We start from the raw sequence: 15,355 nt of genomic DNA, 5'->3' as shown, positions 1-15,355 counted from the left end.
TATGCGTGATCATAAATAGATATATATTGGCTGTTATATATATAACCCAAACAAAACAAGGAAACACAAAGGAAATAACCAACTACACTAAAGAGTAAACCCACTACACTAACCTACCAAAAATATGCAAAATACGGACAAAAGAAAACATAGGATTGGAGACATAAGTCCCATGTCTTAGACTATTACTTATGGTGAACGTGGGATTTTGGTTGTGTACCAATCAGTAGATAAAGACATTAAGTTTTAAAATCAACCGAGCATGTTTAGCTAAGGAGTTTTCCTCGAGAAATTTCTTATGACCCAACATGGGTGATATTTGAGATGAGAATTTTCTTATGACCGAACATCTATAATGTAGATAAAACAAATTGATGTGTGGTTCGCCTAAGCCATTATAAAATGAAAGCAATGAATTAGACCTCGAACTTCCTATATATTAAGTTGTGTCTTATTATGATAAAGAATATATGGAATTACGTTTTTGTTGTGATTCTATAATGATTACGTTGACCTATTCAGGTCGGGTTATTACATCTTATATAGCGGATGAACGAGATGAGGTATTTCCTGTAAACGTACTAATAAAAAGACATTAATAGAAGATCAACCCAAAGTATCTGCATATGTCTCGATTACCATTATCATTAAAACCAAAAGAAAGGAGATCACAATAATGTATATGTGTAAAACTAAAATAATGAGCAAAGTTAGAAAGCAAATGCATATGCGAATACAAACTTATTTAATAATGGTGGCACAAACTCTATAATTCATTAATTTTACACCATCATCTAAATACGAACAATAGAGTTTGAACCCTAATCACTTTGTTGAACGGAACTCATCTTCGCCATTGTGCTAAAGTACTCGTTTTAAAGGATTGACAATGTCCCCTAAATTTTTATTGTACCTAGTTACTAAAAACATTAAATTGTGGATGAATAGTAGATCGAGATCGGGCGGATTGTCATAGGAATAGTTGTACATGTGTTCTTCAAGCTTACTGCTAGTCGTTTTTTTTTATATAAATCGTCTTTTTGCTGGTAGTTAAATTGTCAAAATTACAGATTATCTTACAAATAAGAAAGATGTGATGGCAAAATAAGCGACAGAACTTTATTAGGTATTAACCCAAACCGAAAAACACCTCCCAAACCTTCAGAACTCTCAGATATGAGTTCTTAATCAACATTACAATCATCTACTGATACAATTCAGTTGATGATGAAAGAAAGGCAAACAATAATAATAACACAAGACTAACCGAATGAAACCCTAATCCAAAATGAGATAACTCGCAGAGAGAAGACCCAATGATTTCGATGAATAACACATCTCTACCAATATCCGGTGCAAGCGTATGTTTTTATATCCTTCCAACACAAACGGGCTTCATCCAAATCCTCAAAGCCAATTTCAGCCCAACTAGCTTCTGGCCCACGAGCATGTGTCAGCCCAGCGTAAGTTTTAAGTTCAGCCCAGATTGTTTCTCGGTCCAACCCAACATACAAAACAAACAAAATTATATTAGAACAATATCCTCTTTAATATTTTCAGTATTATTTGCTATAGAATTGAAACATCCATATATTTCAACATAAATAAAACTAAAGATAAAATTAGGGCCATTGAAGAATCTCTCATAATATTGTCATTATATTGGTAGCATGACAGCATCAATATTGCTTATAAATCATAATACCATGTTATTGCAAAATCTCCAATAGCACTACTACCAAACAACATCATGCATGATCATTAATATTAGACACACATCGACTTTTATATCACCCAAACAAACACAAGAACATAACCAACAACACCTACGATCAAACTCATTTATTAACCTACAATCAAACTTCAAAATCTTAATGTTTACGAATTACCATCACTTCCACTGTCACTCAACGGGAAACAAAGCGGCGTTAAAGGGCTTTCAACGCCTTCAACCGACTTTGACAACTTCTCCGGTCCACTATCAGCGATCTTCTTCGGGTCAGTTGACGTGGATGGCTCCGATTTCCTAACCAACATCTTTTTCAACAACTCCGATTTCTTGATATATTTGGGAAAATTGAGTAGTACTTCAGCAGCTATAACCTCATCTTCAGTAGGAAGCTTCAATCTACCAACGTTGCGATTCGTGATCCTTTTCATTGCAGATTAATCAAGTGAATATTATTATGATATGAGAATGAGTTCTTTGGTAAATATATGATGTATTTATATAGATCAATTCCTTGGAGAAGAGGAGTAAGATATATTTACGGAATATAATGTTATTTTTGCATTATTATTTACTTATCATGATATAGATAAGTAATGTGTTTGATAAATAATGAAAGATTTCCTAATATAATTTGAATTATTATTTACATAGGTTAAAAAATAAAACTAATAGTTAAATTTAATGACAATATCATAGAAATCGGGGTAATTGGATTGTGGGTACACTTGTTCACTTGTTGAGCCGATTAAATAGGTGATACAATTAAATGATGCCATAATTAGTTTTTAAAGAATGTTATATGAAATTTAAATCTATGTTAATCAAAAGTTTAGATAATTATATTGTTAAGTCGGTTATATATAGTTGAGTATTATTTTATTTGGAAAATAGAACAAAATAATTAATGAAGATGCTTTCCTAAAAGAAAAAAATAAATTTAAAAAGCTGGAAGTGTGTTTAATTTAATTACACGAATATACAATTTTTTTCCTTCAATTATATGATGAAAAAAACTTTCATTGGTGTATGGGAGGTTTCAGAAAAAAGAAAAAAATCGTCTTTAATAAAAAAAAACAGAGAGAAATTTATCTTATGTAATACTAACGCCTCCTAGATTTTTTATTTTTATTAACTAATCACTATCACATGTAAATGAGGCTATATGTAATGGGAGAGTAGCGTGAAGAGAGGGTGTCAAGTTACTCTCACGCCCACCAACAGTGCACCCGATTATGTGAGTGGGGTGTGTGGTATCGTGAGCTAGACAACGGGTATGGGAACAAGAAAGTTGGCTCATTGACCAAACCTTATTTACCTAAAAAATATTTTTTTAAAAGAAAACCTATAAATTAACCCACAATATCATACAATATCATCGTGTTTCCTACAAACATGAAGTTGTGTCACCTTTAACTTGCATAAAAATATTTTTGATAGCTTACTTTAAAAGATATACACATAGAAAGGAATCAATCATGGTTCAACCGCTACCCATACAAACCCAGAAGACATATAACCAAGCGCCCAACCCAAATCAATCATGTCTGGTCGGGTTATGATATACTAGAAAATCGGAAAATTCTCGAAATAATAAAAGTAACATCAGTAAAAGCCCACAAAATAAAATTGACTTCAAATTGAGAAAACGAACATGTAATCTTTGAGTGAAAATGTCGGCCACGTAGAGAGAAAGTAGATGCACATCGACACGCTAGCGACTCAACAAGTGCATCCTTTGTGCAGAAAGTACAAATTTTGGTTCACAAAGTTTGAAAAAATCTTAGTGCGAAAACTACAAAACCAAGTGTGCAAAGTTCAAAATCTTTATGCAAAAATGTCGACGGTCCTTGATTTCTTTGTAAGCGTGCTTTCATTCGCCTCAATTTATAAAAAATGGAACACCGCCCGAACCCCATCTATGAAGGGAAGACGGGTGATGTTCGTGATGGTGATCACGGGTGTGATGCAGAAGATCAAAATAAAAAAAAAGCAAAAAAAAGATTATAAAAAAGTGAACAATTTAACCCTTACAGGTCACATAGACACTGATTTGATCACAGTTATCAGAAAGCAGGTTCACCAGATAGATAACAAATACAAACACAACTAGGTTTCTGAGTTAACCAAATTCCAAAACACAAATCAAGCAGCTTTCTGTTTCTTGATCTTTGGCTTAATATCGAAATCATCATCAGATTCTTCATCACTTGATCCATCAATGTCATCCGTAATCTTTCTTTTCTTCGATTGTGAAGGCGGAGCTTTAGAATCACTTTGTTTCTTCTTTTCTGTTTTAACAATCGTTTTCTTGACTGAAACTGAAGTTTGTTTCTTAACAGTAACAACCGTCTTCGTTGGTGAACCAAGTTTTTGTTGTTGAGATTTCTTCCGTTTTGTGTCAAATATTTTTTGAGCCACGTCTTTGGGAAGCAGCCCGGACTCCATCATCCTGTGCAAACAAGTCATAATAAAAAGGAACGATTTTTATCAAGAAATCTTCAAATAAAACGTGAACGTTTAGTGAACAGTTCGGCAGGAAGTTTGTTTATGTACGTTTACTTAATAAACAAACAAACATAAACAAAAAAGTTTTGACATTTAGTTAAACAAACAAACAAACAAGAGAACATGTCTTGTTTGTTCATTTATGTTTGTGAAAGTTCGTTCATCTAATTCGTTTGTGTTCTTTCGTTTATGTTCATTTATGTTCATTAATTTACCTCATTCGTTAATAACTTAATATATTCATTTAAAACTTTATGGCCTAGTTAGCTAGCTTTGTAGGCCCAACACGTTTAAAATGTTCATTTAAAAAACGAACAAGAAAAAGCAGCTCGTTTAACTATTCGTGTTCGTTTAAACTCATGCATGTTCATGTACGTTAATTGTTTACAAGCCTATGTACATATCAACCTCCTACAGACCCTAGTTTTGAGTTTCGACCAACTTTGACCCAGATGTAAAGTAACTTAATTCTTACCAAATTGCAGCCATCTCGCTCTTTAGTCTTTCCTCTTTGTATAAAGTTGAATAAAATATCCTTAACGGGTCTCTCTGAAAGATTAAAAAATATATAAAAACTTCATTAGTTTCCACCACAAGGAAAACCTTAAAAAAAGTAAACTTAGGTCAATTCAAAAATACCTCTTCCGGAGGGTCACGTTTTTGACCGGGCAAGTCATAAACTTTCCTTTCTTTCTTCTCCTTCTTAATAGTCGAATATTCGCTTTTAACGACCTTTTTCTTTTCGTCTTTCTTCTTCCCATTTTGCTCACTTGATTTCTCCCGTGGTTTCTAAACTCAATACACACAAGATAAGCATTACCCAAAAAAAACTCATTTACAGCCATTCAATAAACAAAAACAAAGTCAAGACGACTGCTTTATCCACTCATAAGATTATTGTGGTTCAAAAGATTACTCATTTAACCAATCATAACTACCGAAAGCTGACTACAAATAATCTGAAACATTTGGTGTCTTAAAACTGTTGTGCATTGTAAGTAAACCTTAACAATTAAAGATATAATTTTGAACCACATCTATGGCTTTCATAAATTATGAAGAACTACTAGTTACAGAATTACCAATAAACCGCTAACAAAAGCTAAATACTTTTACACTTCAATTCAAATATTTTAATTCATAACTTAAATTAAAAAGCGCAAAACTTTATATCACAAACCTTATCAGAATTTAAAGTTTTTTCTTTCTTGACCTCTGAATTGGGTGTCTTCTTCTGCATAAAAACAATACAAAATTTTAAAAAAAAAAAACAAACCCATTATCCACAACCTATGCAGTTAATGTGGAAAAATATCGGATATCCGTCAAGAACCGATATTTGAGATATTGGTTATCGTGGTGGGATATCAGTAATATTAATATCATGCAAAATTTATATATATATAAACTATTCAAAAAGCTCGAATAAAACTTGATTTGAAACAACCTATGTTGATGTAGCTCAGTTGTGTAACCGAGCCAAAAATCGGCCCAAGCTCGGCTCGGGTCACGCCCCGGCTCGTTGGCTCGAACTTAGGCTCCTCTAACTTCAAAATCGAGCTCGAGCCTAGCTGAGCTGCCTCGTTTAATTTCGAGCTCAAGCTCAAGCTCAGCCCTAAATTAACAATAACAATTCAATATACTCTCCTACCAGTAACAAATTAACCTTTCACAACTTTTAAAACACTAACATTAAACACTAAAAATTGACAGTTAAGACTTAAAAAACTGATACCAGAAAAACCACTGATATATCAATCAAATATCGCCAATATTACCGGTACCAATAATCTTACGACTGATATTTTGACAGATATTCTACTAGAAGTCCGATAACCGCCGTAGCACAGATATTGACTGCATAGTCCACAACTTATAATACACAGTAAAATTAATAATAATAATAATAATAATAAATCAAGAATAATCACAAACCATGTTATCATTCCCAGCTTCCTCTTTTTTCACCTTAGAAACAGTTGCTTTCTTCCTCACAAAAAATAAAAATAAAATAAAAAAATCAAACTCCACAAAAAAATATTTTTTTTAAAAAACACCCACAAAAAATAAAATAAACTACAAAAATATATTTTTTTAAACCCAAAAAAAATAATATTAAAAAAAGAAAATGTATATTATGAACAAACCGAATCAGAAGTTGCAGATGGGTCTTTTTTAGGTTTAGCATTGGTGGGTAACTTATTAATAGTGGTAAAATCGTCATCATCATCATCTTCTTCTTTTTTAATGAGTTTGGGTGTTGGTTTCTTGAGCTTTGCATCTTTTAAAGACAAAGAAGATTTGGTTAATGAGCCATTGGGCTTCTTGGTCTTGTTTTGGAGAAGTGAACTGAGCGATTTCTCGTCGTTTTCATCGTCTTCGTCTTTGATTTTCAAACGGTTTGCATTTTCAGACGCCATTTGTGTTTGGAATGAAGAACAATTGAGGGTTTTGAATTGGGAAATTGGGAGACTTGAAAGATGAATAGGGGAGGAATGTGAGATTTGGGATGTGGGCCCAATGAAAGCTATTTGTGGGTCATGGCCCAATTCTAAAAACCCAGACCCGACCCGGGTTTCGGTTTTTCAAAAAAATCATACTTGGAACTGGAACCCAGCAAACTCGGTTAAAACCTGGTCAAATGTCCAACTATACCTAGAACCAGTTGCTATCTGACCAGGTTTTTAACTTTGTTAACCATACCTAGAATCGGTTCTGGTACTGAAAATACTAGATTTATGCATTGATATATTTATTTGTAGTTTTTATTAAAATCTATTTTGATAATTGTATTTCCAAATTTTAGTATCTTTATGATGTATAAGTCTAAGGTGATGCTTTTTCATGTATTAATATATTTAGATATGTAATTATAGTTGAAAAATTAGGCCCTTGATTGAATATAAAACACAATATGTTGATGAATAAGTAACCTAATTATGATCGGACTCATAACTCTATTAAGGGTGAGGGATTGATGGGGCATATTATAAAGATGATCGGTTGGGTCATGTCATCCACGGTTCAATACTCGGAGAATGAAGATGATCGGTTGGGTCAGTGGCCTGCCAGATCCAAGCAACCGATGAAAAAAAGAACTCATTATAGAAATACCATATTATAACATAATAGTATATTTAGTAACTCAGATAATAACCATCTCGACTACATGTCCTAGCTTAATACAAGGGTCCAGCTAGGGACACGCTAGAAAAATTAAAAACACCCAATTTGTTTTGTTTATGTTGTTTCGTTTTAATTTTTAAATTGTTGTTTTGTTGTAATTATAAAACGATGGATTGAAAACTAAAAGATATTTAAAATAATAATTAGTTACACCCCACTAATACAAATGCAAAACAAACAAAATCAAGAAATAAAAATAAAGATAAAAAAGAAAGCAAACAACAAAAAAACAATAAAATAATAAAAAAAACAACAAAAGAAAAAAAAACACATTTTTCTAAAATACCTCATCTATTCGCCACTAATAAGTTAGTGTTTTGGAAAAACAAAAACCTTGGGTGTCTAGCAAACCCCTGCAACAAATCATTTCATGCCCTATTATTGATTTGACTTAAACTTTTGCAAAGGTGGTATTTTTCTATTTTTATATAATTTATAATTACATAGCGACTCCTATTATTTTACGCGTATATATAAAATTCATCCTACTTCAACTTCGGCCTCAATAAAACCACAATCACCTCCGACCTCACCCTTTGCACACGGTACCACCACAAGTAACATTCTAACCTTCCAATTCCATGTGTCAGTCGTCCAATGACTCCAATGTAACATATACGTTAGCTTTATTGACAGTTCTGTGTAGTTATTTAAGTTGTTAGTGCATATATAACAATAACCAATGCACCAAACCATTAAAACTAGTCATTAGTTATAACAGACTATAACAAAAGCATCAGTTCCTTAGTTCGAATATTTGATTAAGCTTCTCAATATTATGGTTCAACTATTCGGGTTTTCCGCCCCCATCTCTAATACTAAGCTAACTAAATTTTTTAATAAATTAATACTAATTTAAAACCATAAAACAATTATTTTCTTCCAAGTTCCAACACTTTTTGGTTAATATAAGTGATTGCTATAAAAGGCTAATTCATCATATAAAGCATAAAGTTGTAAACAACTAAACATAGCCATTTTGAAGGAGAGAACCGAGGGATTTTTCGATTGTGCTCATCGTCGTCGTCTTCAATCTCCAAACACTTTGCACTTTCAGACGCCATGTTTGTAATGTGTGGGGACTAGGGATGAACAATTGAGGGTTTTGGGGAAATTGGGATATTTGCATTGTACGTACGACTGTGCGTATAGTACTGGCCCAATAGTATGATCTTGAAATATCCGGTGTGGATAATAAGGCGGGTATTCGTGTATGGGACCAGACAGATTGTGAAATTAGTTTCTATATGTTTTTTAGGTATGAGACAAGTATCATATTAGATAATATCAGGTTAGATTATCCAAAACACGTATACCCATTTACCTAAATTATGCATGTAAATATATATATAAATATATATTGTATTTGAACTAATTAAATGATTTTTTTAATTTTTATATCTCCAAATTGACCACCGACTAGATTTGAGTAATCACCGAGTAGCACTGAGTCCGAGTTGGAGAAAATTGCCTCGAAAGAGTGCCAAGTATCGAACACTCGCCTCGTACTTGGCTAAGTTGATTGAGTTATCCATCTCCAATGCTACGTTTATTATTGTTGATTAATTATAATAAAAATAGCAACCATAAAATATTTAGTTTATTCCAACATATTTGGCTTAACAAAACTAATTGCTATAAAGGGTCATTTTATCATACAAACCAAAAACTCTTTAAACATTTTTAGTTTTTTAACAATGTTAACATGTTAACAAAACTAATGGCAAAAGCTTAACAAATAACAACCCTTTTGTCTTTGGCATTGACATTGGCATTGGCTTTGGATAAAACAAAACCATTTATGCCACCCTTCATAGATTCGTGGAGAAACACATAATGAAGCAGCCGGTCCAGGCGTTGCAGGCAATCCAGGCGTGGCTTCGACGCCAACCGCCCAAGATCAAGGTCTTCCTCGCCTCTGTTTCCGCCTTTGCAGCTCTTGTTGTCATTCGTCTCTTCGTTTATGATCATGATAACCTCTTTATCGCTGCTGAGGTCGTCCACGCTCTTGGCATTTCTGTCCTTATTTTTAAACTCGCCACCGAGAAAACATGTGCCGGTACGTTCATTGTTATTGTTATTGTTATTATCATTTGTTCATTGTTTTGTTAAATTTTAATTTCATGCATCATGAAATCTATAAAAAAATTCACGATCAAGCGTTCGTGGATCATGAATCCGTATAGAGTTTTAATCGATTTGAAATTATTAATCAACAATTTAGATCATGTGAAATTGATAACTAAAATGTCCATTTGACATGCTTTTTCCCATAATGTCCACCTCAATCTCGTCGACCCACACACTTTTTAATCATTAACAGATGAGATTTTCCACCAACAAAATTTTGTCACGCATCATAAAAATGCCAGTTCGATAGTTTCTTTTCTTTAAAATAAAAAAATTGTCGGTGCGGTGTGTTTTTTAGACGTCTGACGAGATTTATATCAGCGTCCAAAAGCGATTGTTTTCAATGAGATTTTTTTGACTTCCGACGAGATTTTTGGACAAGTGGCATGTCTGGTTGGTTTAAAATCCATCGACTAATGATTAAAAGTTGTCAATTCGACGAGATTTAGGGGTGAACACATTGGGAACTAGGGGTGCAAACGAGCCGAGCCCGAGCTTGACCAGGCTCTAGTTCGGCTCGTTTAACTTATACAGAGTTCGGCTCGTTTAATATTTATTGATTAATTTTTATATATTTATAAATATTTTTGTATATTTAGTTTCATTATAACTTTATATATAATATAATATATGTTATTTTGTTATTTTCTTTCAAAAAATTATATTTATCAATTAACAATTATTAAATATATATGCATATATTAATATACATATTTATAAAATTATATAAATAACAAGCTCGTTTAGGCTCGTGAACCGGCTCGAGCTCGGGCTCATTTATTAAACGAGCTTTCTTTTAGGCTCGTGCTCGTTTAAGCTCAGCTCGGCTCGATTGAGCTTTTTCACTAGCTGATTTCAAGTAGCTCGCGAGCAGCTCGGTTCGTTTGCACCCTATTGGGAACAAGATGGTCAAATTGACATCTTTGACCATTCAAATGGACATTTTGTCCATTTCCCATTCAATTATTTGTATGTCAATCAAATCTTATTTTCTAAATCCTTTATAAAAGTAATATGAATTTTGAAGCTAATTTAGCTTATGGATTAAATCAGTTGTTATTTAAAGTTTCTCAATTTATAACTTTATATAATTTTTTTTTTGTTGCAGGTCTTTCATTAAAATCACAGGAATTAACTGCCATATTCTTAGGTGCTAGACTATACTGCAGTTATGTTATGGAATATGATGTACACACCATACTAGACTTAGCTACATTAACCGCAACAGTTTGGGTCATCTATATGATGCGTTTTAATTTAAATTCCAGTTACATGCTCGAAAAAGACAATGTTTCAGTTCTTTATGTTGTAAGTTACTTCTCATTTCACAATTATAATATTGCAATGTCTTCTTTTTTTACATAATTTATGAGTTTCATTAACTAATATTAATATGATTTGAATTGCAGGTTATTCCTTGTGCTGTATTGTCTCTTGTGGTTCATCCAACAACACAACATTACATTGTGAATAGAGTCATTTGGGCCTTTTGTGTTTATCTTGAATCGGTCTCTGTACTCCCACAGCTTCGGGTCATGCAAAACACCAAGGTCAGTTTTAACCAAAACTTGTCAAGTAGATATCGCCAAAATGTTCATTTGAACCCATAAAATCAAGAGAACTGTCACCAGAATCTAAAATTCCTTAAATGTCCATTTAAATACCGTCGGGCCCGCTCTGTTTGCACATGTCAGACAAAGATATTTCTGACCAATTTGTCGACATGTTTAAAAAATTTGGTCGAACTGAGCAATTTCTTGAAAATCCAACCAAAATTTGTTATTACATATTTGAATCTGGCGAGGACCGACGATATTTTTGGTGTGTCGCGAACAAATTTTAATGTGATTTGATTTGACCAAATTTTTGTAAGTTTTGAGTAAAACTTAAGTGAGGTTCGCTAATATGTTTGGTGAGGACTAACGATATATTTTGTGAGTCCCATCCAAATTTATGTGAGTTGACGAAATTTTGTGTAACCTAGCCAAAATTTTTAGTACAGGCCGTTTTATTCAAAATAATAAAAGAAAAAAATTTAAAATTAAATATATTAAAATAGCTGGATCTGCCGGGTTAGTAATGGCATTTAGGGAAATCTTTTAGACGTGGACATTCTCTTAATGTATGAGTCAAATGCGCATTTTGTGAATTTTCCATTTTATTAACCCGTGTATGTGTTACCCTCTAACTTGAATCTATTACTCGTTAGATTGTTGAACCATTCACAGCACATTACGTGTTCGCGTTAGGTGTCGCGCGATTTTTAAGCTGTGCACATTGGATTCTACAGGTAGATGTTTATATACATTTATGATTATTTTATGAATACTTTATATATTGAACCATTTAATACAGGTTTGGGATACTAGAGGACGATTGTTGACGGCTTTAGGTTATGGAATGTGGCCTTCATTTGTTCTACTTTCTGAAGTTGTGCAAACATTTATACTTGCTGACTTCTGTTACTATTATGTTCAAAGGTTTGATTTATAATTCATTTTTTCCTTGTTAATAATGTTTAAGTTTATTGGAAAATGACCAAAATGTCCATTTTACTAGTCAAAGTAAACAAAATATCTATTTAACCAGCTTTTTCTCAAAATGTGTAACCAAAATTCAGTCGACCTGCCTACTAAATAATTCACCTGATGAGATTTTCAATCGACAAGAACGAGGACAAAAAGAATCTCGTAGGACGCCTAAAATTTTTTTGTCGGGTGATGGTTATTAAGTAGTTGTGTCAACTGGAAATAAGCTGAACAATTTGGAAAAACCTTGTCCAAATTGACAAAATGTTTATTTTCACCCGTCAAATAGACATTTTGGTTATTTATGCTAACTTTAGTAACACCGATGTTGAATAATATTATTTTAATCGCAGTGTTATGGGTGGACGGCTAGTTCTTCGTCTACCTTCAGGAGTAGTATGACATTATTATTGTAAAGAAACAAGACTTCATTCATCCAAGATTTGATTTTAACCAAACCCTGAGTCCTTGCTAGCTTTTCTGTTTTTGGGAATATTTGGTTTTCTATTTACATGTACAGTTTTATTGTATTATATGTTATTATATTATATAATAAAATAAGCTATTTTGTGAAGAGACTTATATTTATATGTAGGTTTATGAGCCATGTAATTGGACTCGTTACATTGGTGGTTATATATAGATTGTACAAGTTTTATAAATGTACTTGTGTACGTATACGTAATTCACTTTCTCCAGATCACTTTTTATAAACCCAGAATATTATTCCATACTACTTGTACCACACGCATTGAAACTTGTACATTTATTTACAATTGATTAGATTTTGTTATACGCACGTGAGAGGCCGTTATAAAAATAATATTATGATTTTATTCGTTTTGCAGCAGCTTCTGATTATTATTCTCTTTCTCTCACTACTCTTCATCATCGTCTGTTAGATATTAATCATTACAATATTAATAAATGATCAAGTTTTGATCTTTCAATTCATTAACGCATTGATTTGATTCCAGAACAGAAACCCATCAGTTTTTTGCAGTCAATTTCACTTTTTTCTGTTGAAATCGACGATTTAATTCAGGTATGACGTCATAAATTAATGCTCTTTAATGAGTGAAATCGATTGATTGTTGTATGAATTCTGGTTCTGGGTGTTGAATTTTGTGTATTGAATGTGAGATCTAGTTATCACTGTGTGTGAATTAGCTATAAAGATGAAATCTTGAATTTTATTATTAATTAGTTTCTTGCATTTTTGAATGATTTTGATTATTGTTATTATTATTAAGTGTAAATTGCTGAATTCTGTTATTACAGTTTCAGAAAATGCAGAAAGGTGGATCTTGTCAGTATTCAGCTCCCAAAAAGGTACAAAACGGGCGGGGCGGGTAATTGGTCAACGCATTCTACCCAGAATGGGTTCGGGTCAAAACGGGTTCATCTTGTGTTTTAGTCTTTAGTTAAAACTGTATCAAGAATTAAATTCTTTTATTTTTTTCGTTTTGGCAGTTTTCTAAGCTTTCCGATACTGTTAAATTTGCATCTACACCGCGGAAGCTACGATCGGGTATTCGGTCTATCTTCATGTTTTATGTTATTTCTTGATCTTCAAAGCATAAAAAGTTTTGTACTTTTTGAGTTTTTGACTTATTTGATTAATGTAAGTGGTAAAGATTATTAATTTACTTTTATTTACTATAAAAACTATAACATGTATTTAATTTGTTATAGAGTTATTCAAGTACAGGCTGAATCATGAATAAATAAATAAATAAATAAATGTAAATTGTATGTGTGGGCTGAAGATATTATTTAGAAATTGGAAACAACAAAGAAGGTAGTGCCTTGCAGGCTGCAGCCTAGGCTTGAATGGCAAGTTATGGGCCTGTTAAATGGGCCCAGGACAACCATATGCAACATTTAGAAGCTAGATTCTATTGTCCTAATTTTATGAAATTTTCAACAAGTTATATCCTTTATGTAGTTTGATATTCAATATTCATTGTATTTTTGTAGCTTTTATGAACTATTATTATTAATCGATTTATATTACATGTACAGCATTGGAAAAACAACATCACGGATCACAAAAAACTGGTGCACCCGCAACACCAGATTCAAGAAAAGAGACGGACGGATCTGATTGGCGATTAAAAGATTGCAAAAAGAAGCACAAAACAGCTGCGGTTAGTAACCGTAAAAATTTACCTGCTAAAAAGGTCACAGTAAACTCACGTTTTACATTTTGCGACATTATGCAGGACGGATATAAAGGCTCTAAAAAATGTTTAGTAACAAAGGACGAAGAGGAAGCAGCCCAAGCCTTATTTGCATTGGCTCAAACGATTACTGACACTTGCTTGAATAAGGCTACTGAAGTGGAACCGCCGTCAATGGAAATTGTACCGCTAAATGAAGGTGAAGAAACCGATGTGAAGAATGTGTCACACAAGAGATGTTTGGTTCATGTTTACATATGCCAATTTATTAAGGTTGTGCAAGAGAGTGAAGGAGGTCATGTGAATGTAATATCTGATATCAACAGTATTTGTAGTCACTAGTCACTAACAAGATTTCATTTGCAAAAATCAAAGGCAGATGAGTAGTGAAAAAATGATTAGGATATGTTGTGTTTTGATGGTTAATGAACGATGGAAATGAGCACATAAAGTTATGGTAAAGGTATGGAAGCATTTTAGTGTGTTTTATTGTTATAGATATAGTTCTAGACTGATAATAATGAACTAAAATTAATAAGTTTTTAACTTAGTATAAATTCACTGTTATGTGCATTTTAATTTTTAGACTTGAGTTATTAGGCATTTAGGCCTATAACATAGTTATAAAGAAAATTTATAAATATTGTGGATCCACAATCTCCTATTTCTGAGGCCCATTGGACTGGATCAAATATCAGGGTAACATGAAACGATCATTCTAGAATCTATCATTTTGCGTTACGTGTCACAATTTTGTGAGTCCAATATACTTTGTCCCGTTTCTCTTATTTCACCCCTTAAATTTAATACTCCGTAACTTATATGCAATTTTTATCATATTTTATCTCATTTTATGATACTTAGAACTTTCATTACTAAATTATTTTATATTTTCTTTACTCAAAACATGTAATACACGAGTTTCTAACTTAGTATATTAGTAAAAAACAAAGGGTCACATGAATGCCTTTGATTGTTCAAGGTTGCTTTAACCGACTCCCTCTTTGACCGATCCTTGTTCCCTAAACACCCCGTATCGCCTCTTTTCAACATTTTATGTGTATCATAAACATTTTCAGCATAAGAGTTTC

The 15,355-nt window shown here is 32.6% G+C and overlaps 3 protein-coding genes across 3 annotated transcripts; 2 read left to right on the top strand and 1 right to left on the bottom strand.

Moving 5' to 3' along the window:
- Nucleotides 1–3,793: 3,793 nt before the first annotated feature.
- Nucleotides 3,794–6,657, bottom strand: LOC143535996 (uncharacterized). The gene is made up of 6 exons (XM_077030091.1): nucleotides 6,385–6,657; nucleotides 6,173–6,223; nucleotides 5,418–5,471; nucleotides 4,877–5,026; nucleotides 4,713–4,786; nucleotides 3,794–4,181 (listed from the first exon to the last, which is right to left on the bottom strand). The coding sequence occupies exons 1-6, from the start codon at nucleotides 6,655–6,657 to the stop codon at nucleotides 3,875–3,877; spliced, it is 909 nt and encodes a 302-aa protein (XP_076886206.1). The 3' UTR covers nucleotides 3,794–3,874.
- Nucleotides 6,658–9,259: 2,602 nt separating this feature from the next.
- LOC143535995 (uncharacterized) lies at nucleotides 9,260–12,046 on the top strand. The gene is made up of 5 exons (XM_077030090.1): nucleotides 9,260–9,482; nucleotides 10,662–10,861; nucleotides 10,963–11,103; nucleotides 11,763–11,843; nucleotides 11,909–12,046. The coding sequence occupies exons 1-5, from the start codon at nucleotides 9,260–9,262 to the stop codon at nucleotides 12,044–12,046; spliced, it is 783 nt and encodes a 260-aa protein (XP_076886205.1).
- Nucleotides 12,047–12,952: 906 nt separating this feature from the next.
- On the top strand, nucleotides 12,953–14,606 carry LOC143535994 (uncharacterized). The gene is made up of 5 exons (XM_077030089.1): nucleotides 12,953–13,133; nucleotides 13,369–13,413; nucleotides 13,555–13,612; nucleotides 14,107–14,231; nucleotides 14,307–14,606. Exons 2-5 carry the CDS (start codon nucleotides 13,372–13,374, stop codon nucleotides 14,604–14,606), a joined length of 525 nt encoding a protein of 174 aa, XP_076886204.1. The 5' UTR covers nucleotides 12,953–13,133; nucleotides 13,369–13,371.
- The last annotated feature ends 749 nt before the right edge of the window (nucleotides 14,607–15,355 follow it).

The sequence above is a fragment of the Bidens hawaiensis genome, unplaced genomic scaffold, assembly GCF_021521415.1.
Source record: "Bidens hawaiensis isolate Kalapana, Puna unplaced genomic scaffold, B.hawaiensis_p1.1 tig00010731_1, whole genome shotgun sequence".
Taxonomy (NCBI): Eukaryota; Viridiplantae; Streptophyta; class Magnoliopsida; order Asterales; family Asteraceae; genus Bidens; species Bidens hawaiensis.
This window is presented reverse-complemented; position numbering and strand designations above follow the sequence as displayed.